The sequence below is a fragment of the Eptesicus fuscus genome, chromosome 6 (assembly GCF_027574615.1).
Source record: "Eptesicus fuscus isolate TK198812 chromosome 6, DD_ASM_mEF_20220401, whole genome shotgun sequence".
Classification (NCBI taxonomy): Eukaryota; Metazoa; Chordata; class Mammalia; order Chiroptera; family Vespertilionidae; genus Eptesicus; species Eptesicus fuscus.
In genome coordinates, this window is record NC_072478.1 from 86,339,997 (window position 1) to 86,363,758 (window position 23,762).

General features: G+C 45.3%; 1 protein-coding gene across 1 annotated transcript in view; it reads right to left on the bottom strand.

Annotated features, from left to right (window-relative positions):
* Window positions 1-23,251, bottom strand: part of HTR4 (5-hydroxytryptamine receptor 4) — a 120,830-nt gene extending 97,579 nt beyond the window's left edge. The window contains exons 1-2 of the mRNA XM_054716748.1: window positions 23,073-23,251; window positions 21,099-21,560 (exon numbers count right to left, since the gene is read on the bottom strand). Coding sequence (XP_054572723.1) covers window positions 21,099-21,560; window positions 23,073-23,251 — 641 coding nt within the window. The remainder of the gene's footprint in view (window positions 1-21,098; window positions 21,561-23,072) is intronic.
* Between the last annotated feature and the right edge of the window lie 511 nt (window positions 23,252-23,762).

Below are 23,762 nucleotides of genomic sequence, written 5' to 3' on the forward strand. Positions count from 1 at the left end.
ATTCACTGAAGGCTCCCAAAAACGATAGCTCTATTCTTGACCTTTCCCAGACTGGTATCGCCTACCAGACATGACAAGTTGGATGACTAAAAAGCATTTCCCGCTGAACTCTTCATTTCCCACTCCCAACACAAAACCCTCCTCCTCCCTAGCATTCTCCATGTCAGCAAATAGTTCCAGCACTTACCCAGTTACTGAGACCAAGCTACCTCATTTTCTCACCTCCTACAACCAAACTATCAGCAAACTCATTCTATTTTAAAAATTATTCCTTAACCTGTTTATTTCTCATTACATCCAGAACCAGCACCCTGGCCCCAGCAAGCAACCATCTCCCTTCCCTGGAATACCTTCCCACCCTCCTAACTGGTCTCCTGCTTCCTCCACTGTCATCTCTTCTCCTCACAGTAGCCAGAATCACATTATTTAAATGTAAGTCAGATCCTTTCTTGCCTGCATAAAATTCTAGCGGCGTCCTGTCACACTTAGAATAAAAGCCAAACTCATATCATAGCCAACCAGACTTGACATGATCTGGCCCCAGCTCCTCTCCGATCTCAACTTTATCGATGGCCTACCCCAAATTGCCCTCAAGCTCAGGGGTTTTGCTATTTTCCTTGACCATGAAAGTAGGCCCTCACCTCAGGGCTTTTTCACTTACTGTTGCTTCTCCCTAGAATGCTCCCAGGTGGATCACTCCCTCAGGGCCCCAGGGACGCTGCTCAAATGACACTTCCCACGGAATCTCCTTGATAATCTAAATAAAATGTCAGACCTCATTTTCTGTAAGTCGCTATCCTCTTTATGCATTCTATTGTATCTTACTAGCACATCAATTATATAATACTCAATTGCCCCTTTATTAGTGATCTGTCTCTCTCTTTAGAATATGTGTCAAGAGCGCATAGTTATATCTTGATCGCTATTATATATATCCTCAGTGTCTAGAAAAATGTCTGATACATTCTCTTCACAGATATTTGTTGAGTCATCTAAGTAGTTAATTCCTTTTGCGAATGAGGAAACTGAGGTTTGAGAATTTGTGACTTTCTCACTGGGAGGTAACGTGTGAATCATCCCAGAGTACAATACTATGATTTTAAAACAAGCGAAAACCATTTCGTTTTATTAAGTTACCCTGCCAAACACTATCACTTTTCCTTCTCTTCCAACCTCTGAGTTTTCATCTCCATTGTTAGATGAAGAGACTAAAGATCAAAGAGGTTAATTGACTTGCCAAAGTCTCACAGCTGGCCGTTGACCAAAGTGGGAATAGAATCCAGGGCTGCGAATTCCAAAACTCAAGCTTTGTCTCGCATAGTTCTTCTCATCATATCACACTTCCTCCCACAAGAGCAAGAGAATCTCCTGATGAAAGTGGACATTTGCTGTAATCATCGATTCCTTCTTTCTCAGAAAACAGTGCTTAGATTTTCATTTGCAGAACTACCCCATCCCCTGCCTCAATCCCTAGCTCCAGTCACGAGCATATGACCAGGACTGGCCAATCAAAACAGTCCATTCCCTGGCCATAGTTAATTAGCTCATCAGCTAGACTAGTAAAAGCTACACCTGGGATTTTTGCTAGGAAGAATCTCTTTCCCCTGATGTTGCTAAACTGATAGACCGTCCATTTGAAGTTATTGGGGATCATCATTGCCACTTTGTGGGGAGAACCTGAGAATGAAGCTAACCCAAAGGAAATCAGAATATAGTGACCTGATGACATAATTTGAGGCTTAAGATTGAGCAGTGTCTTAAAACAGTTTTATACTTGAATGAACCAACAAATTCCTTTTTTCTCCCCCTCTGTAAGCCAGTTTACTTGGGTTCCAGCCATTATTTGCAACCAAAAGAATCCTGCGTAATATACTAGAAAATCAATATTGTATTTGTATACAGATTAGAAGGGGGAAAAAACACTGTAACTAAGGAAAACCAGTTAAAAGCTAACTAAAGTTCACCTCACTGGAACTGCATCTGAAAATGTTACAACAGGGGGAAAACCTCATGTAGTCATACTGTGGGAAGCTAATAAAGGAAATCTCAACTAAAATTGGCGTTGAGAAGGCCAACAGAGGGAGCTCTCATGCTTTACCCCAAACAGGAAGATGTACCTACTTTAGTACCCCTGTAAGAGGAAGGAAGATTTTCTTCTTGCTCAGCAACAAGCCCAGCCAATGGAAAATGTTACAGCTCAGATGAACAAAAACAGATCCAGAGGCAGAGAAACATCGATCAGAACCTCAAACCTCAGGGAAGGTAGTGTAGGGTGGGGGTAAGGGGGAGAGATCAACCAAAGGACTTGTATGCATGCATATAAGCCTAATCAATGGACACAGACAACAGGGGGGTAAGGGCATAAATGGGGGGTTGGGGAGGTAATGGGGGATAAGGACACATATGTAATACCACAATCAATAAGAAATTTAAAAAAAAAGAAAAGTCGTCATTACCTGGACCGACTTGAATCATCATGGATCATTTAATAACACCAATTAGACCTTCAAATTTGTTCTATTAATTTAGTTTTTAACCATCACAATATATGTGCTGTTATATTTCGCTCATCTAAACCCAATGAACAAATTAAAATGATTGCCATTTAGCAAGCCAGTGAAACAGCATGCACTGGTCAGAGAGAAAGAAACAGTAACAAAAGAGAAGTTGGTGACCCTGATTTGATTAATTGCTCACCAGCCACTATTTTCTGCTGTGCTCACCAGAGAGAGATAACTAATCAGAGGCACGATAGCAGGAACACCTCTTGTTAGAAAGACTGCATAGAGAGAGAGGGCTTTGCAAGGAACCAGTGCTTTTATTTTGCATTTTTATAGTTCTAGCATCTTAACAAAACACCACCTCGTTAATTAAATCAACTGAGAGCATAGGAGTATGCTCAGGTACAAGCTGTGTCACTTCTAAAGTTGTCAGTTTGGAATTCAATTAAAGCATAGTGTGTGTGTGTGTGTGTGTGTGTGTGTGTGTTTTAGTGATAGTCATGCTATATCCAACAACCTGGTTTAAGGGACAAGGAGTGATACCCTTCATGTTGGTCCCCTTCATAAAAACAATCCTGGATAATAACTAGAAAAAGAACATGGCAAGTCCTGGAGTCCTGGGGAAGGGGTTGAGGAGGGAGTCAAAGAAACCCTTCTACCATGTCAAATTCAAATGAAGGTCTCAGTAACTTTCAAGGCTCGGGCAAGCTCAAGCCACTAGAATTATTCAAAGTAAAGCTACAGCAACAAAGTACTCTATCAGATTTCTTGGAGCTTCTTCTCCTTGATGAATATATTCAGACTCTGATCTTTCCTTTAAAAAGAAGGAGGAGGAGGAAAAGACTATTTTACGTATGCCACCCAATGCTTATTCCAATCCTTAATTTTCTGGTTTATGCAACTAAAGGGCAAATCCAAAAGGTAAGTGCACCCCATCTTTACCCTTGTCCTTTGATGCAGAATACTCTGAAAGATTGCTGTGGAACAGTCATTAATGGTTAACAGAAGGTGTGTAGTTGCATCTCTATTATAGGAAGTGTGAGCACAGGACTCTCCTATTGAAGTCCAATTTCAGTGTAGTTTGGTACAGTACCAACATCTACCAACTGGAGCTATAGCATAACCTCTGTTTGCTTTGCTGCCCTTTGTTTCCTCACCCCCCTTTTGGCTGCAACGATATTCATGCATAATTGTGCATGGATTGACCATGTTTCTTTACAGAGTACTAGCGTTCCCGTTGCAGGAAAAATCCTGCAACAGGGTTTCCTGCTGCACTCTACCCCGCCCTGCCTGCTCCCCTCTCTTGTCCCCCGCCCCACGTTCTCCTCCAGGCCCCCTGCTTTTCTCCTTTCTCTGCCAGCCCGCTCTCCTTCCTTCTCCCCTGGCCCCACCTCCGCTCCTCCCTTCTCCCCCGGCCCGCCTTCTCCGCCAGCCTGCCTGCTTTTCCCTTCTCCCCCGGCCCCGCCTCCGCTCCTCCCTTCTCCCCTGCCTCGCCTTCTCCGCCAGCCCGCTCTCCTCCCTTCTCCCCTGGCCCCGCCTGCTCAACTTCCTTCTCCCCCAGCCCCGCCTCCGCTCCTCCCTTCTCCTCCCCCTGGCTTGCTTGCTTCTCCGCAGCTTTGCTCCCTTCTGCAGCTCTTGGCTTCTTTCTAAGCTGTCTTGATATGCAAATTAGCCGCCATCTTTGTTTAATTTGCATATTCATCCTGATTGGTTGATGGGCATGGCTTGGCTGGTGGGTGTGGCTTGGGCGTAGCAAAGGTGCGGTCAATTTGCATATTTGTCTATTATTAGATAGGATGCCTACGTGGGTTACATTTCTACATCAAAGGGCATATTTCAATACTTTTGTTTTGGACCAGTGTCGGGAATAAGTAAAACATTATTTATCTAAATTGACAATTGATGGAAGCCTGATATAGAGAAGGAGCACTGGATCAGGAGTTACTGGGCCTGGGTTCCCAGCCCAACCCTGCTACTACCTCACTGTTTCTACGCTTAAGCAAGTGTGGGGGAGGAAAGTCCTTTTCCCGCCAGTAATAAAAGACTGGACGGAAAATCAGGAGAAAGACAAACAAGTTTAACAACATGTATACTTCCTGTATGCATGGGAGAGGCCCAGATCATGAGTAATATAAAAGTAATTCTCCAAATGGTCCAAGGCACCACTTTAAATAACATTTCCAGCTAAAGACAAAAGAAGATGTTGGAGGTGGGGAACAGTTTTGGGGGGTTACCAAAAATAGCAAGGTAAACAAAGGTAAGGCCCTTATGCAAATGAAGTCCTTTCTTCCTCCCCTGGTAAGTTTCCAGAGTTTTAGAGTCATCCTTCTGTTCCTGGTACCAAGAGGAAGACACCCTTACAAATGGAGATTTCCCTTATAAACATAAATGTCTCTTACAAAGGGTAACTTCTACTCACTTTTCAGAGCTTTTCCTTTGTCTGCTGCTTCTTAAAAATAGTGAACCTAGAATAACTATTATGCCAGAGTGGCAGACTCTGCTCACTTTCACAAGTCTGGTCACCAATCTGGGTCTCAATTTCCCCAACTGTAAAATGGACTTGGCTACAGGGAGTTGGGCAGGATGAGCAAAGGAAGAAATTTCAATTACAGCTTTGCAGAAGTTAAAGGAAATTTCAAAGAGGTGAGTTTCTCATCATTGGAGGCATTTAGGCAGCAGGTGGGTAAGTGTGTAAGGGTGTCTCCGTGAGTGAGAGCTGTGACTTTGGTGACTGCTAGGGTTTCTTCCAATGCTAAAATTGTAGGACTGTGATAGTCCATGCTATTTCTTTTATAACCCCAGGGAGAAAACCCCCAAAGTGTTTTGAATCATTTTCCAATTTAAAAAATGGACGCATGCTCAGTTCACTTACACTGTCTCCAACAGTCATGATCACAGACATTTCTGAACAGGTGAGTCAAAAATAAGAGCAATGTTATGTGTACTCAATAAGGCCAGATATTTGATAAGAGTTCAGATGCTTCTTATAAGCCTCATTACCTCATTGCCCTAACCCACCATTGGCCCTATGCACAAAAAACACACAATCCCACCAGGATCAAACACACAAACATCCCAATAGTCTACATTCCATGGTGATCATGATTTCCTTGTAAACTTCACCGTAAAAAACAACTCTTAGATCATCTGAAAAATTACAACTGTGCAAATTCTCACTAACTAGAACATTCCCCTCCTTGTCTATTTACTTGGACTTTGTTTCCTGGAAAGTATTTTGCAACTGAGGGTGCTATCTCAATAATTTATTATTTTTGTTAGCTCTGTGAAAAATGACACAAATGGAGCCATTTCAAAATGGGGTAGGAGCTACCATTTCAGAAGAACTGCCTATATGTCTTGCTTCTTGAACCTTTAGATTAAACAATAAGGGGTTCTATGAAAAGTAACTTCACAGGATGACCTGATCATAAATTCTTAACTAGGCTGGTCAGGATGAGTAGTCACACCCCAGGCATATAACTTCTTTATTAAAAAGGCTTATCTTTGCCTTAAACAAGTCCTGCCCATTGTCTGTGCCTCTAGGTAAGCACATCTTCAAAATGTATCTTTTCAGACCCCTCAGAAGAGAAACCACCCCCAAGGAAGCATAGAATCTTTACTATCCAGTAATCCAATTCCAGTTTTATTTCCTCTCACTTTCATGTATTCTTTTTTATGTGCCCTCCTTAATTCCAAGTGCATAAAAGGAGCTGCAAACTGTCATTCTAAAAAGAATTTTTCTCAATCTGCTGACATCTTGCTTCCAGGCATAGCCTCTATTCAACGTACATAAATTTTTATAAAAATTCTCTATAGGTTTGGACATGCTTACATCTATTTTATTTCCATAAGTGAAAATCCAAACAGATGCCAATTCAGTTATACTTATGGGACCAGGCTGATATGTACAATTAGGAAACAAAGTGGCTTTTAACTTTTTTTCAAAATAACTAAGAAAAAGGGAAGTTTCAGGAGGTATTTATTTATATATTTGCCTTTTCTGATCACTTGGTTAATATCTTACTCTGAATTTCACTATAGGTTCTATGTAGAGACACAGTACATGATCAGTATCTGTCCAGTGACAGACATGAGGTGGTATGAAAGTTCTACTTGATAATTAGAGAAGGAATTGACCTTGTCATTGTGTCTTCAAAGGGGAGATGAGTGTATCAAGAATGTGACTCAAAGTAGATCCTCCAACAACAGAGCTGTCCAATTATTGACCTGTCACAAGGTCACCTCAGTGGGAGACTCAATAGGAGGCTCAAACAGAAGCCGGGAAACCCTCAGTCAAGTCATGTTTGAGAGGAGGAAGCAAGACTTGGAGGATTCCAATTTCTGATGAAACCCAGGAGTGCAATGAGAGCAGAACTAAACAAGCGGCTCTTTATTGCAGAGCAAAGGTCCTCAAGTGTGAGCAAGCATAAGAATCCCCCCTGGCTTGTTAAACACAATGGCTGGGCCCCACCCCAAGTTTCTGACTTGGTAGGTTCAGAGGGGTGAATGTGCACCTCTAACATGTTCCCAGGTATTGCTGATGCTGCTGGTTGGGGGACCACTCTTGAAGGTAAAATGTCAATTTCCCAAGGGTGGCTCTCCTGTCACTGAAGAAAGCAGTTGTTATTAGGCAGTAGGTGGATGAAACATTAAGTACGATTGGATCTTATGGTGAAACACGTATTCCCTTTTCATTTTCTATTTTAATCAGTTATTTACAATGAAGAAAAGGACTCACATAACTGTGAGCTTATCTTGGAATCAGTCCTAGAATCCTTCCTGATATCCACTAAACTCCCTTTGATAAAAAAGAGCAAGTCTCACCCTAGCTGGTTTGGCTCAGTGGATAGAGTGTCGGCTTGTGGACTGAAAGGTCCCGGGTTTGATTCCGATCAAGGGCACGTGCCCTGGTTGTGGGCTCGATCCCCAAGTAGGGGGCGTGCAGGAGGCAGCCAATCAATGATTCTCTCTCATCATTGATGTTTCTCTCTCTCTCCCTTCCTCTTTGAAATCCATTTTTTAAAAAAAAAGTATTAAAAAAAAAAAAGAACAGGTCTCATGCTCATAGTCTTTTGTAAGAAACACTATTGTCTAACTTGGGTCCCCCCCAGAAGCAGATCTTGGGGTGAGAGTTGAATAAATGTGCATAGTTTATCTGGCGGGAGGGAATGAAAGGGATATATGACCAAGTCACTGAAGCTTAATCCCCGGCAGAAGCTCTGAGAAACCATGTAAAACATATGCCTCAGAATTATCCTGGACAAGTAAGGAGGGAAATGAGGTATTGATACTCCCACACCCATCATTTATTGGTTAAGGGCTGTCCACAGCAGGACATAGATTCGCAGGCACCTCCAGCTAATTGTACTTGTGAGAAAAGCTGATTCCAGCAGAATGAGGGTAGTCCTCCAAAAATGGTGGGGGAGTCAGCTTTGGGAGTGCGGATGCTACACACAAGTGGTGAGGGGATCTGCAGAAAAATGGGAGGAAACGTGACAGTATCGGCTCCAACTATTTAGCTAAAAGCTGAGACAGTTTTTTTGTGTGTGTTGCCTTTGTTTGTACAGTTATCTTCTGTTTCTTGTAGTGGGTACTGGTTTTCACTTCCATTTTTGTTTCTTTGTAAAATAAAATTTATTTAAGGGAAACTCACTGCTCTGAAGAAAGATGCTATGCAGATAATGCTCTTGATGGCATGAGAAGGTGGCACGAATCACAAAGGAAGTACTGAAATGATTAAAGCTTGAGAAACACTGGCATTGTGGTTAAAGCAGACGTTGACACACTTTTTTTCTGCAAAGGGCCATTTAGCAAATATTTTAAGCTTTTCAGAGCGTGAGGTCAGTATCAGAACTATTCCAAAGTGCTGTTGCAGTGCGCAAACAGCCACAGACTCTACTCAAATGAATGAGCATGGCTGCTTTCCAGTCAACTGTATTTATGGACACCGAATTTGAATCTCATATCACTTTCATTTGTTACGAAATATTCTTCTTCTTTTGATTTCTTTTTAACAATTAAAATATGTAAAAACTTAGCTTGCTGGTTATAGAAAATCAGGATTCTGGTCAGAAAATTTGCCAGCCCCTGATTCCAAGCACAGCCTTGGAATCAGTCCTACGTCTATCAATGATCCGTATACCCTTGGACAAATTATTTACTTCCCTTGGCCTCAGCGGCCTCATCTATATAACGGGATACGCATAATTCTAACTTCACAAGGTTATTGCAAAAAATCAATGAGAGTGAATACTTATAAAGCAGGTGCCCAGTGAGTTCACAATACAATGTTGGCCAGCTATTGAAACAAGGTGGTCTCCAGCTCGGCAGTGCCCCAGGCATCGGAGGCTGGATGTTCCCCACTCTGCTTCTCCACAAAGGCAGCTATGCACCTGGGGGCTGATCTCGCCTGCTCTGGGATGGGTTATAGAAGTTATTCCTCTTTCTATAGAAGAGGCCTCTGAGAGCTGAGCCTGAGAATGCACCAACGGTTTTGTCACCACTGATTTCAGAGGCCTGGAATTGGGGACAGGTCAAACCAAAATTTGCATTCCATCTAAATTGTCTTCCAAGTTTTGAGCCCTACAGAATTAGGTTACAAACAGCAGTGGTACTCAAACATTAGAATACATAAAAGTCACCTGCAAAACTGCAGATTTTCTGAATCAGCAGATTCAAGAATCTGCATTTTAACCAATAAATGTCCCAGGGATTCTGGTACAAACGATTCATGGAGAGCAGTTTGGGAAACATCGTAAGAATGGAGTGCAATCCACCCAGGTGGACACATCCTTCTGAAATCCTCTTGAACAGTTTTCCTTATCTGTTTAAGAGCTTCATTGGCTGGAAGACCTGGATTACAGAATTTGCTATGCATACCAAAGGAAAAATCCCTGCCAGCATTTTACCTCTTCTGGCCTCACTCTTTTCTATTTCTTCTGAGCCCCCTGGATTAGAAAACAGCTTCTACAGAACTCTGCTTCAGATTATCATGTGCTGATTATCATATCCAATTAAGCATCCCTGTGCACTCTCGCAGGCCATGGGCTATTTACAGCTTAAATGGAAATTCTTGAGCAGAATCTGCATCTTCGCTGGATTAATAAAACGCTGACCCCAAAAGGCTGCTGCCCACAATCTCAATCTCCTGACAGTTCCCAAACAAACCTCTTTCAAAGGGGCCTATTTAACACACAAGAGAAGAATCCTGGGGAGGAAGCAGGAGAGGAATAGTGACATATTTCTATATCTGATATCTGTTGGACACATGCTAAGTACCAAACTTTTCACATATGCTACCTCATGTCATCTTCACATCACGCTATGAAGGAGTACTGCAACTGTCCCCACTTCACAAATGAAGAAACTGAAGCATAGGGAGGAGACATCGTCCAAGGCTATGTCAGGAAGTGGCTTCAGAGTCCAGACTTTTACGCACTAAGTTATCCTGTAAAGCAAGCATGTCAAACTCGGGGCCCACAGGCCGCATGTGGCCCACAACAAGTGTTTTTGTGGCCAGACAATATAATGGTATGTAAGAAACGTTTTAATAAAAATTTCGTAACTTAATTTTTACAATATCATGTTACACATAATTATCTTACCTAATAATAGAGAAACATGTAAATTGACCATACCTCCGCTATGCCCACAGCCAATAAGAGTATGCAAATTAACCCAACAAAGATGGCGGTTAATTTGCATACATACCTGGGTCCCGGGAACCTCCTCGGCACCCAGGTCACTCCCAGCCGGCCATCAGGTGGAGGCTTTAGGCTTGAGAAGGGGCCGAGCCTGCAATCGGAGGTGCGGGTGGGGGAACCCCTTCCCAAGCCTAAAGCCTGGGGCAGAGGCTTTAGGCTTGAGAAGGGGCCGAGCCTGTGATCAGAGGGGTGGGGGGGGAAAGGGCCGAGCCTGAGATCAGAGGTGCAGGTGGGGCGGGGGGGGGGGGGAAACCCCTTCCCAAGCCTAAACCCTGGGGCAGAGGCTTTAGGCTTGGGCAGGTGCCGAGCCTGGGTTCGGAGGGAAGGGGATAAAATCAATGGAAACATATCCTCAGGCGAGGATAAAAAGAAAAATAAAGAAATGTCATATCCTATGAAAGACACATCTTGAAAATGCCTAAAGAAAGTTGTCATGTTTTCATGGTGAAGGGACTAGAGTCCGTGTTGATGGAAATACCTTGGTGGCTGCAGTGACTGGCAGTGGCTGCAGCAGTGGGGTGATGGAGCTGGTGCCTTCCCCTGATTAGCCCGCAAAGGGAGGCCAGACTGCGGCTTAGGTTTGCTCCCAACGGGGAGCGGGCCTAAGCCATCAGTAAGACATCCCCTGAGGGTTCCCAGTATGTGAGAGGGGGCAGGCTGGGCTGAGGGACCCCTCCCCAGTGCACGAATTTCATGCACCGGGCCCCTAGTTAATAATGAACTACAATGTTCACTAATGACTGATTACTATAATCATGTTGCATTCATTTCCCTTACGCGCCTTATGCGCCTTATGCGTAGGCACGCCAATTCTCTCCACTAATACTAGCAGTGAATATTTTAGCAGTCGACGCCACGTATTTAGTCTTGTACTGACTTGTTTGAGGTGCACAACAGGAATATTTCACCTTCAGAGAATGAGAAAAATAGGTTTATTTGCATTACGCTTATTAATTTGTGCAGTTATTCAGTGTCTGGTAAGTTAATGTTCAAGAACAAATAATTTTTATAAAAATGTTCTATTATTTTATGTTAACGATTACTCATTTATTTCAGCCCTTTGTTATTCAGCATGTCTCTATAGAAATAAACCTACGTTTCTATGAAAATTGAAGCTTTTGGTTTTTTTTGCGGCCCACATAAACTTGTTTATTTGGCCCATGTTAGCCTTTGAGTTTGACCTGCTTGCTGTAAAGGATCCAGATCTCAACAGTCTCCTATTTCAACATTTCCAGTGCAATTGTATTAATTAGATATTCCTGTAGCTCCTCAAAACCTACAGAATGTCTTCTAGAACTTGAAGGAGGATACTTTTTTTTTTACACCAAGGCCCAATTTGCTCTTAGCACCATGTGACTCTGGGTTCCTCATTTTACTTCCATAAGGTCTCCAGCTGCTCAATGTGGTTAAGATATCCAGTCCATCTATCTTACAGATCTGCTCCTCCTCGTGAAGTTCAAATAAGAGAACATATGTGACAGTCCTGTGAACTTATAAAATGTTATCTCAAATGGTAATTTCCTAGCCTGTCATTTCCATAAATTATTTTTAAATGTTGAAATGGAAGAGAGATTATATTAGTTTTGTAAAATTATCTATGTCAGAGATTTTTGAAGATGGTGGCATAGGTAAATGCTTGTACTACCACCTCCCACAGCCACATCAAAATTACAACTAAAATATAGAACAACCATCATCCAGAACCGCTGGAAAACTGGCTGAATGGAAGTCCTACAACTAGAGAAGTAAAGAAGAAAGCACACTGAGACTGGTAGGAGGTGTGGAGGTGCAGAATGGGCTGGGCTGGCACCCACGTGGGCCACTTTCTTAATCGGGAGGGAGATCATCTCTGCGGAGGCTGCCTGTCAAGAGCAAGGGGTCCCAGCCCCACATCAGACCCCAAGTCCAGGGTCCTAGAGCTGGGAAAAGAAGTCCCTATGAGCAGTAAGAACTACAGGCTGTAAAAACCAGTGCAGATTGGGGCTCCGTGACACAGAGGCTGCTGGAGACCCAGCCATTCCTCTTCAAAGGCCGGCACCATGAACTGAACTTACAGGGTCCCGCTTCCTCTGAGCTCCAGCACCAGGGCAAGGCTCTGGGGAACCCAGACACATACGAGGAGGAACTGGATTGTCTAGCATTGGGGCAGGAACTCGAGGGTCACTTTCTCCCAGATGGAGGTGCTCACAGGGATCCTCGTTCCTATGCTGGGACCTCCCCCATGGGTCACAGTGCTGACTGGCAACCATTTCTGTTTGCTCTGCCCTGGTGATTTCCTAAGATCCCGCCTCCTCTGGGACAACTTCCAGCATACCAACTTTCGCATTATGGAGGTGCCAGAAGAAGAGAGAGAGCAAGGTATTGAAAACTTATCTGAATAAATAATGACAGAAAACTTTTCCTACCTGGTGAAAGAAATAGACTTACAAGTCCAGGAAGCGCAGAGAACCCCAAACAAGAGGAACCCAAAGAGGACCACACCAAGACACATCATAATTAGAATGCCAAGGGCTACAGACAAAGTGAGAATCTTAAAAGCAGCAAGAAAAAAGCAGTTAGTTACCTACAAGGGAATGCCCATACGACTGTCAGCTGAGTTCTCCACAAAAACTATACAGGCCAGAAGGGAGTGGAAAGAAATATTAAAAGTGATGAATAGCAAGGACCTACAATCAAGATTGTACCCAGTAAAACTATCATTTAGAATTGAAGATCAGATAAAGAGCTTCACAGACAAGAAAAAGCTAAAGAGTTCATCACCACCAAACCAGGATTATATGAAATGTTGAAGGGTATTCTTTAAGAAGAGGAAGAAGAAGAAAGAAAAAGATAAAAAATGTGAACAACAAAATGGCAACAAATACATACCTATCAACAACTGAATGTAAAAATCAAAATAAATAAGAAATCTAATGAACAGAATAAACTGGTGAATAAAATAGAATCAGAGGCATGGAAATGGAACAGACTGACAATTCTCAGAGGGAATGGGGGTGAGGGGTGGATAAACCCCTCAGAGGGGTGAGGGGGTGAGATAAACAAAGATCTTATATGCATATATGCATTACCTATGGACACAGACAATAGGGTGGTGAAAGCCTGGGGCAGGGCAGGAATTGGGTATGGGGGTTAATGGGGGGGGGGAATGAGGGACATCTGTAATAACCTCAACAATAAAGATTTTAAAAATACTCTAAATTTCATTTATATGATGTATCTAAAATAGTCAAATTTATAGATACAGAAAGTAAAATGTTGGTTGCCAGGAGTTGTGGAGAATGGGAAATTAGAAGTTGTTTCACAAAAGTTCTGGAGATTGGTTGTACCACAATGTGAATGTATTTAACACAACTAAACTGAACATTTATAAATGGTTAAGATGTGTTATGTGTATTTTACCACAATTTAAAAAAATTTAGAGGATTTTCAGACTGAAAAGACATAAAAGACATAAAAGTACAACAATAATATGATATGTCACTATGGAAATTAAAATAATAATGAGATACCACTACATGCCTGCTAGAATGGTAAAAACCCAGAACACTGATAACATCAAATGCTGTGGAGGATGTGGAGCAACAGAAACTCGTTCATCGCTGGTGAGAATGCTAAATTTTGCTGCCACTTTGGAAGACAGTTTTGCAGTTTCTTGAAAACCTAAAAATACTCATGCCATAGGACACAGTAATTGCGCTCTTTGGTATTTACTCAAATAAACTGAAAATAATGTCTACACAAAACACTCTACCTGGATGTCTATAGCAGCTGTTGAATGAACTCAAAAGCAATCTGGAGGCTTTATCTAGAAATTCATGATAGATTTATTCAAGGGTCTTAAGGTTTGCAAACCAGAAACACAACTAGCCCAGAAGTGTTCTAAAGAAGAGTAAAAAGGATGATCTTGAGAATAGTAAGTTCTGCATTCTTAGCCCTAGGATTGGTCCAGGACAGTTGTCAGTCAGATGTCAGGCAGTTTTGATGATGTATGTCTGGTGATCTGGAGGATGGGCATCAGGAGGATGGGTTGGAAAAACTTGGAAGCAGCCAAGATGTCCTTCAGTGGGCTAATGGATAAACTATATAGTACAATCAGACAATAGACTATTACTCCACACTAAAATGAATGGGCCATTAAGCCATGAAGAGACATGGAAAAAACTTAAATGCATATTACCAACTGAATAAAAAGGCCCTCTGAAAAGGCTATTAACTGTAGGATACCCACCATATGACATCTGGAAAAGGCAAGACCATGGAGACAGTAAAAAGATTAGTGAGTTCCAGGAGTTAGAAAAGAGGGAGTGATAAATAGGTGGAGAATAGAGGTTCTTTAGGGCAGAAACTATTCTGTATGATACTGTAGTGATGGTACATATCATTACATGTTTGTCAAAATGCATAGGACAACACCAAGAGTGAATTCTAATGTAGGTTGTGGGCTTTTTAAAAAATCCTCACCTGAAGAGTGAGGATATTTTTCCCAATGATTTTTTTAGACAGAGTGGAAGAGGGAGGAAAGGAGAGAAAGAGGAAGAGGAGAAAAAGAGAAATATCAATGTGACGGAGACACAATGATTGGTTGCCTCCTGCCTACATGCTGAATGGGGGGGAAGGGATCAGACCTGCAACCAAGGTATGTGTCCTTGACCTGAGAATCAAACCTGCAACCTGCTGGGGCTCAGTCCTATGCTCCAACCACTGAGCCAGGCAGGCCATGACAAGTTGTGGACTTGGAGTGATATTAACATGTCAATGTAGATTCATCAATTGTAAGAAATGTACCGCTCCAGCCCTAGTGATTTGGCTCAGTGGATAGAGCATCGGCCTTCGGACCAAAGAGTCCCGGGTTTGATTTCGGTCAAGGGAATGTACCTTAGTTGCAGGCTCCTCCCCCACTGAGGCCCTGGTCAGGGCTTGTGTAGGAAGCAACCAATTGATGTGTTTCTCGCACATCATATGTTTCTCTCTGTCTTTCCCTCTCTCTTCCACTCTCCCTAAAAATCAATGAAAATATATCCTCTGGTGAGGATTAACAAAAAATATTAAAAATCCTTCCTTTTTTGGTAGTAAGGGAGACTTTGCACATGTTGGCGCAAGAGGTGTACAGGAACTCTACTCTCTGGTATATTTTACTGTTAACCTAAATTTCCTTTCTGTAAAAAAATAAAATCTATTTGAATTTTTTTTAAAACAAGAAGGAGGATTGGTTGAGTTTGAAATTTGGTTTTAAAAGAAACCTTTTCAGATTAAAATTTTTAAAATTTAATTAGTTACACATAAATGTCTGATTTGTGTTTCTGTGGGGTTTCTTTATGGTGCTAATATTGATTTGAAAGAGGAAGAAATAAGGAGCAACTACATAGGAAACAAAAACTGGATGGACAGATAACATACAGGGGGCTAGTCAGAATTTATCTGGCAGTAGATAAGATATTAAAGGACTTTTTATTTGGATTATCCTGTGATTAATGAGGGATTTTATCTTTCAGATTGAGGTAGCAGTGGGGGGTGGGTAGAGGTAGAGAGAATGGAAAGATCTAAGATCAGAATTAATCCAAAGTAGAAAAAGCAAAGGTTTTTCTGAAATTCAAAATGAGAGGCAAAGCTTAGATGCTGACTGAGAGATGTCAACTAGTCCTTAGCATTTATTGTTCTTTTAATCTTGTTCTATCCATTACTTCTCATCAATCCAAATGCTCAGTTATCTTAAAAATAAGATCTCTTTTATTTAAAAACTAGAGGCCCAGTGCATGAAATTCGTGCACAGGGAGGGGAGTGGGGAGGATGTCCCCTCAGCCCAGCCTGCACCCTCTCCAATCTGGGACCCCTCAGGGGATGTCTGACTGCCGGTTTAGGCCCAGGGATCGGGCCTAAACCGGCAGTCGGTCATCCCTCTCACAATCCTGGACCACTGGCTCCTAATCACTCACCTGCCTGCCTGCCTGGTCGCCCCTGACTGTCCCCCCTCCCCCACCAGCCTGATTGCCCCTCACTGCCTCTGCATGCCAGCCTGATTGCCCCAACTGCCACCCTCCCTGCCAACCTGGTCGCCCCCAACTGTCCCCCACCACTGGCCTAGTCACCCCTCACTAGCCCCCCTGCCAGCCTAATCACCCCCAACTGCCCCCCTGCTGTCCTGGTTTCCCCTAACTATCCCCCCTGCCAGCCTGGTTGCCCCACGCAGCCTGCTTGTTCAGTCATTTGGTTGTCCCTCACTAACCCCCCTGCCAGCCTGGTCACCCCACGCAGCCTGCTTGTTCAGTCATTTGGTCATCCCTCACTAATCCCCCTGCCGGCCTGGTAGTAGGCAGCCATCTTGTGAGGGCATGAGGGTCAATTTGCATACTACCTCTTTATTATATAGGATAAGCTCAGGTTGTGAGCTTCACTTACTTCGGTCTTAACCATGTGGTCCTGGACCAGCAGCATTAGCTTCACCTGGGAACCTGTTAGAAATCCAGTTCTCAGACCCTAGCCCACAAGCACTGAATCAGAAACTCTGGAGGTGGGGACCAAGCAGTGTGTGTTTTAACAGGTCCTGTAGATTATTCTGATGCTCACCAAAGTTTGAGAACCACTGTCATAACCAAACTCAGAGGCTTGCAAAACCAAGGCTCTACTCACTGGCAGCCACCAGACCTGTGGATTTGTTGATATAGTGTCTCAGAGGCAACCGTCATACTTCTTAGAGCTTGCCTTTGATTTTCAAGCTTAATAGTCATTGGTAAGGAGTCATTCTTACCCATCAATAAGCCTATTTGATGGCCATTTACATCCCTCTTTTCGCCTTTGCCAAAGGTACTCCACTTCCTACTGCCTCTACAGTATAAAAACATCATGCATAATGAAAGAATGAAAGGGCAGGCCAAGAACAAAGCAGAGGGAACGATTTGATAAAAATATGACAACTTTAATTTCAGTGATGGAAGAGACATCTAAGGTTTAGATGATGGTGAGGACTTCATAGAAAAAGGACCATCTTGTTCATTGTTTGCTTCTTTTCGCCATCCTTCCCTTCCCCTGAACCCCTCTCCCCTAATTTACCCAACCCCGACCCCAGGGCTCTCACCTTGGAGCTATTTCTGAATAATGTGAATAACAGAGAGAAGAAGAACAAAAGGGAGAAAGCACATTATTTCAACTGAACACAATTGCCAACCTCACCGTTCCTAGCCTTTCCAGTTGCAGACATGATTCTACAATTGAATGAGATGATGTTTTAGATCTTTCCCTCCTGTTAATATCAAGATCCCATTTGTGGAAGGCAGTTTCATGTGGGGGTTCCGAATATGGATTCTGGAGTCGGACGACCTACCATCAACCTCAGCTCCATCACATCCCAGTTGAGAGAACAGAACGTATGTGAATCTACCTCTGAAAGATTGTTGCCTCATCTCTAAAATGGGGAGAATCAAAGCACCTCTCCTGGGATTCTTAATGAAGATTAAGTAAGATCATCCATGGAAAGCATTTAGAACCATGCCTGGCACATATCAAGGGCTGGGTTAATGTGAGCAATTATGATTATTATTATATTGTCTCTGAAATGCTTGTCAGCCTTCAGCAACATCTTGAGCGTTTCCAGGCATAGCAACAAGGCAGTGAGAAACCAGGAGGCATGAAGGTAAATGTGTGAGGGTGGCCAAATTGGAAGGTGGTGAAAAAGCTGCTCGCAACACAGCAATCCATCCGTTTATTAAAACACATTACGGTATTTCTGTACAAGGCCACAAGACTTGTGTTTGAATTACAACTGGATTCAACAGGAGTTGAGACGGGGTGACTGCCCCCCAAGGGAACACTTGGTAATGTCCGTGGACATTTTTAGTTGTCACAAGTGGCGCTTACTACTGGCATCTAACGGGTGCCAGAGATGCTGCTAAACATCCTACGATGCACGGGACAGTCCCTCACAGCAAAATAATTATGTAGCCCAAAATGTCAAGACTAAAGCCCTGAATTATAACGTTGGGTGACATGATCTTAATAAGACTTGACACATCTTTTTCAATTTTCAAAAGGCAATGGCATGGAAGATTCTCCACTGGATGGGAGGTGAGACATCTAAGATTCCTTCAACTCTAAGGCTTGATATATGTAGTTGGCCCTCAACCACAAACTTAAGTCAATGGGGCATCTTCACACTTTTCCCCTTTGCCTACTTCTTTCCCCCAGAGACAAACTGAATTTTTTAAAAAGGTGGTAAGATATTAGAAGGTAACCCTACGGCTTTATGGAAAGTGTTTCTTGCTAAACACAAAGAACATCATGACAATTAGAGAATTCTGAAGCTGGAAAACAACCTTAGAAATGATCTAGCAACTTGGTTTTAGTGGAAATCTTTCATCATATTTCACAAAGGAATAAACTGAGCTTTAGAAAAGCCAAGAGACTTGACCTAGGACATAATGTTACAGCCATCAGAAGGTCCAGATTCTCCCAAACATTTATTTAACTTGTTAGTCAGACAGTGATAATGTCAGGGATCTCCTCTTTGTGCATTTGCTTTGCATTTCTTTCCTGACGATCACAATCTATCTTACCTTATAATAGACAAATATGCAAATTGACCGCACCTTCGCTACGCCCAAGCCACGCCCACCAACCACGCCATGCCCACCAACCACGCCACGCCCACCAGGAAACCGTTGCAGGGACGTTGGGGTGTGGTGGAGCCCAAGGCCGGGAAAGCCTCTGGCAGAGGCTTTCCCGGCCTTGGGCACCAGCAGGGAGCCTGCACGGATAGCAGGCAACGACCAGGGGGTCGGCTCCTACGATCTGTAGCAGGGACGCTGGGTGCCGCCGAGCCCAAGGCCGGGAAAGCCGCCCGAGGCTTTCCCGGCCTTGGGCACCAGCGGGGAGCCTGCACCGATCGAAGGAAACCACTGGGGGTCGGCTCCTGCGATCCTTAGCAGGGATATTGGGTGCGGCCGAGCCCAAGGCCACCGTCCAGGGCCAAGCCCCGACCCTGAAAGAAGGCAGAAGGCGGTGGCCACAGCCAAGGCCTGGGTCTCCGGTGCCAGCAGAAAACTGGTGCAGGCAGCCAGGTGAATGAAGGTCTATTGCACGAATCTTTGTGCAAACGGGCTACTAGTATATATATATTCCCGATGATCACAATCTATTTCCTATTTCCAGAAATCCCAGAATATGAGTTTCACCTGATGAGGTGGTGGCAGAAGGAGGAGGAGGAGGAGGAGGAGGAGGAGGAGGAGGAGGAGGAGGAGGAGGAGAAAGATTCAAGAGTACTGAGGGGAAAAGAATAAAACCTGCCTATTAAACTGTGACCATGACTGATGAAGGAAGAGGAGAACTAAAAAGGTGACCAGTTCCCAGGGAAGGGACGCAGAGGATGCTGGTGGTTCAATAGCACATGGGAAAATCAGGAGGTGATTTGGGGTAGCAGGTCGCGTAGGCTGGGTTCCAAGTGCTGTTTTGGGGGAAAGAAGCTGAGGGGATGATGTCAGGGAGTTCCAGCAGAACTTGAGTGGGAGAAAACACTTTGAATTTATTGGCTATAGGGCAGTTGTGGTCCCTAGAAGGACCAGCTTCAGGAGTAAAATCCAGATAACTCAGAGGTAGCAAAAGCACCAGTGTCCTCAGCTCCTGCTGGCTCTGATGTGCTGCAGTGAAATGATAACCTGCTCAGCTGTGTAATAACATTTATAATAAAGCTGTTTCCCATGGGGGGAAATGATGCAAACACAAGCGGGAATTCATTCAGGATCAGGGTGCATGGGAAAAATAAAGATAAGATTAAAAGATGACTTGAGGATGCTGCCAACCTCTTTGCTTTTCACTAATTTCCCCCCACACTCATCACTTCCTAGAACTCGGGGACTCCACGAGACTCGCGGCCTGTCCTGAGTTTTTCCTTGAGTCTAGGGCACCGCATCCATCACCAGTGTCCTTTTCCTTCAGCACCTGTGTTCACAGCAGCACACACCAAGTTGTCCCCCGTCACTGCTGCCCAAGTTCCACACACGGGGCCAGGCAAACCCCCCACCCCCACCCCCAGTCACCCACAGCTTTCTGACCTGGGGAGTCACCCCAGCAATGTCAAGACGAGGAGGGCAAACTTGCCTCAGTGTCTTTCCATCAAAAGCCACCTTTGGTTCATGCCAAATCGGTTACCCTAAGCAATCTTTATTCATTGCAATGGACTAAATGAAAAACCAAGCCAACATTTTTTTTTTCTTAACACTGAAGTCTATAGGAAGACCAGCCGGTGCCCCTGACTGCCCCACCTCTGCCAGGGGCCACCACTTCCAACGGCAGCCAACAGCAGCAGGCTGGGGGGAAATGCATCTGACACTGGGCTTGGATTCTGTGAAAGACAACCGCAGTGACGGCGAACGCTCCATGCAGCACAGCGTGCCCACACACCCGCGGCCACTCTCCCACACAGCCAGGTAGGCACTCGGGACGTGCGCACCGCACACTCACACAGTTAGAGTGCGCTCTCTCATTCCACCTCCAGGACCATCCATAGCCCACTTGTATCTGGTTACACACAGGACATAGATGCACAGCCGATGTTCTCTCTCTCTCTCCCTCTCCGTTTCTCTCTCCCTCTCTTTCATTCACACACACACACCCTTACACACAGCCTCCCCGAGGCAGTGAGCACACCAGCCGTTTCACTAGTACTTACGTACACAAGTGCTGGGCACCGGCCCCGACCCTACGGCGGTCCCACGCTGGAGACGCGTCCTGCACAAGCAGCCAGCCCACCTACAACCTGAGCCGCTGCGGCAAAGCCCGGGCTCTGGAGCCCAGAGCCCCCCAGCCCCTCACCGGGTCCTGCCACCCCGCCCCCGCCGCGTCCCCACCGGGCTCCAGGCACACGCGGGCTCCAGGCTCCTGAGCCCCGCGCACCAGCCGCACCTACCCGCTGCCTGCGGCGACGGAGCCAGGCGCCCGGGCAGACTGGAGCGGCCACCCCCAGCCGCCGAGCCGAGCTTCTGCCGCCGCCGCCGCCGCTGCCGCCGCGCTCCCCGCCGCTGCCTGCGCCTCCCGCCGCCCCCTCGGGTGCCGGCTCCAGCCCCCGCGCGGGGAGGCCGCCGGGCTGCAGGCGCGGCCCCGGGCTGCGGGCGGCAGGACCCCCCTCACGCTCACCTGGGCGCGCCGTGCATCGTCTTCTTCCCCGGCCGGTCGAGCCTGGCCCCTTGGACTCAACAGCCCCCCGCCCAGGCGGTCCCCGCAGTCGCCCCCACCGGGCGCGGGAACGGCGGGGGCGCGGCCCGGCGCGCAGGGAGTGGGCGCGGACGCGGGCGGGAAGGACCTCACCCCTCGGGGCTGGCCAGCCCGCGCCTTCCTGGAACGATAGCTGTCCTGGGCTCGCTGCCGGCTCCTGGGTGACCTTGGGCAAGTCGGTTAACATCTCTGAGTGCCCATTTCCTCCGCTGTAAGATAAATCTGAAAGGCGAACGCGCGTGCGGTGCCCGTGCCTGGAGAAACCCTGCCCCTCACCGGCTTACTTCCTTATGCCTGACTGCCAGCCAGGGTCAGTTTGGGAGCAGGGTTCAGAGTGAGGTCCCTTGTCCCTTAGCTACAAGGCTCCCAAGTTGAACAGAGGCCATGTTTTGTTATCCGGAAGTCTCCAGAAGTGACCCCACCAATATTTCTTAATCCACTATTTGCTTTCTGGATCTGGAAATGGAGGCGTTCCTCCCAGCTCTGTCCACCTGTGACCTTGGGCACGTAATGAGACCCGAGCCAAGCCTCAGTGCCCCTGTCTGTAAAATGGGACCAGGAGCTGGCCGTTGTGTTGAGACTTACCAAAGCTCCTGCCCGGGTGTCACCTAGTGCTTGTAATGTCTGTGAGGAGCTGTGCAGAATGCAAAGCGTTTTTCCTCGACACATCTGATGAAGGCCTCAACTTGCAAAGGTCAACACAGGTCAGGAGTTAAGGCGTGCTGGGAAGGGAGGGGGAAAGAACCTTCCTTCAGGTGAGACAGTTCCCACAGGCTTCCTCAAACTACGGCCCGCGGGCCACATGCGGGTGTTTTTGCCGTTTTGTTTTTTTACTTCAAAATAAGATAGGTGCAGTGTGCATAGGAATTTGTTCATAGTTTTTATTAAACTATAATCCGGCCCTCCAACGGTCTGAACTGGCCCCCTGTTTAAAAGGTTTTGAGGACCCCTGGTTGAGAGGGCCAAAAGGCCTGCTAGCCAGAGAATTCACCCCCTCGGGACCACCGCGTCTGCGTGGAAGCTTGGCATAACAGAGAAACCGGGACAGTAACTAAGCTCAGAATGCAAATAAGTCTCCCAAGACAATCTTAAAAACGACTAGCTCACAATTGTGAGTACAACCCAAGTGACCTGGAAATGGACATTGAGCATGCCAAAAACTCTGAGCAGGTGCCCTTCTCAGCTTCTCTCTCTGTTGATATTCCTGCCTCTTTTTTCCCCACTTCTTCTGCCATGTCTGTCTTCCTCGTGGTCTATAGTTCTCCCCCACCTTACTCTCTACTTTCTCTCTCTTCCCATTTCAGTCTGTCCCCGTCGGGTCACCTCTTCTTTGCCATCTTCGTGCTTTGTCTCCGTCTCAACACCACTCACTCTCTGCCATTCAGATAGTCACCTGTGACTTCTCTCCCTGGCATGAATATGTCCTGAATCTTTATTCCTCTTATATACCCCATTCAAAATGTAAAAGTGGAAACATTAAATTATTTATCTACTAATATATTAAGATCCAAACTTGAATTGAACACGATGCTATTTTCCTACAGCCAATGCATCTGACAACACGACGCCATGATCCTCACCATCATCTTGGATGCCTCTGTCTATTCCGCTTTTCCTCGGTCTCCACTCAAGCGCTTGCCAGTTCCCGGGGAGTCTGTCCCAGCTCTACCTCTGGCTTCCGTCCTTGCCTCCCCTCTTCCCACAGGACGGAATCGTATCTGTTCTGGAATCAGCAAAAAGATCTTCCAACTGGTCTCTGCCTTCCAGTCCTTCCTCCTTCCTGATGTCAGCATGCTCTTCCTCGGGGCTGTCCCCAGTGATGTCACTCTTGATCCAAAACCCTGCCATGAAGACAAAAAACACCTCCCCAAAGTTAACCACCTCCTAATGCCAAGAACCTGTGAATATGTTCTCTCACGGGGCAGAAGGGACTTTGCAAGTGTGATCAAATTAAGGACATTAAAATGAGAGATTATCCTGGATTATACGGGTGGGCCCTTAAAAGTGTCCTTAAAAGTCCAAGAGAGAGGCACCACGGTGATCTGATGTGAGATGGACTTGAACAGCTGTTGCTGGCCTTGAGGATGGAAGAAGGGGTCCTGAGCCAGAGAAGGCAAACAGCCTCCAGAAGCTGGGGAAGGCAAGGAAACAGATTCTCAGCTAAAGTCTTCAAACAAGAAGGCAGCCCTGCAGACACTTTGATTTAAGTGCAATGAGACGCATATCAGACTTCTGATCTAGAAAGCTGCACCATAATAAATGTGTTACTTTGAGCCATTAAGGGATTTGTTGCAGCAGCAATAGCTAGTACAATGTCTCTCTTTTACTGCTGCAGGTACGCATGAGTGTCTTATCTTGT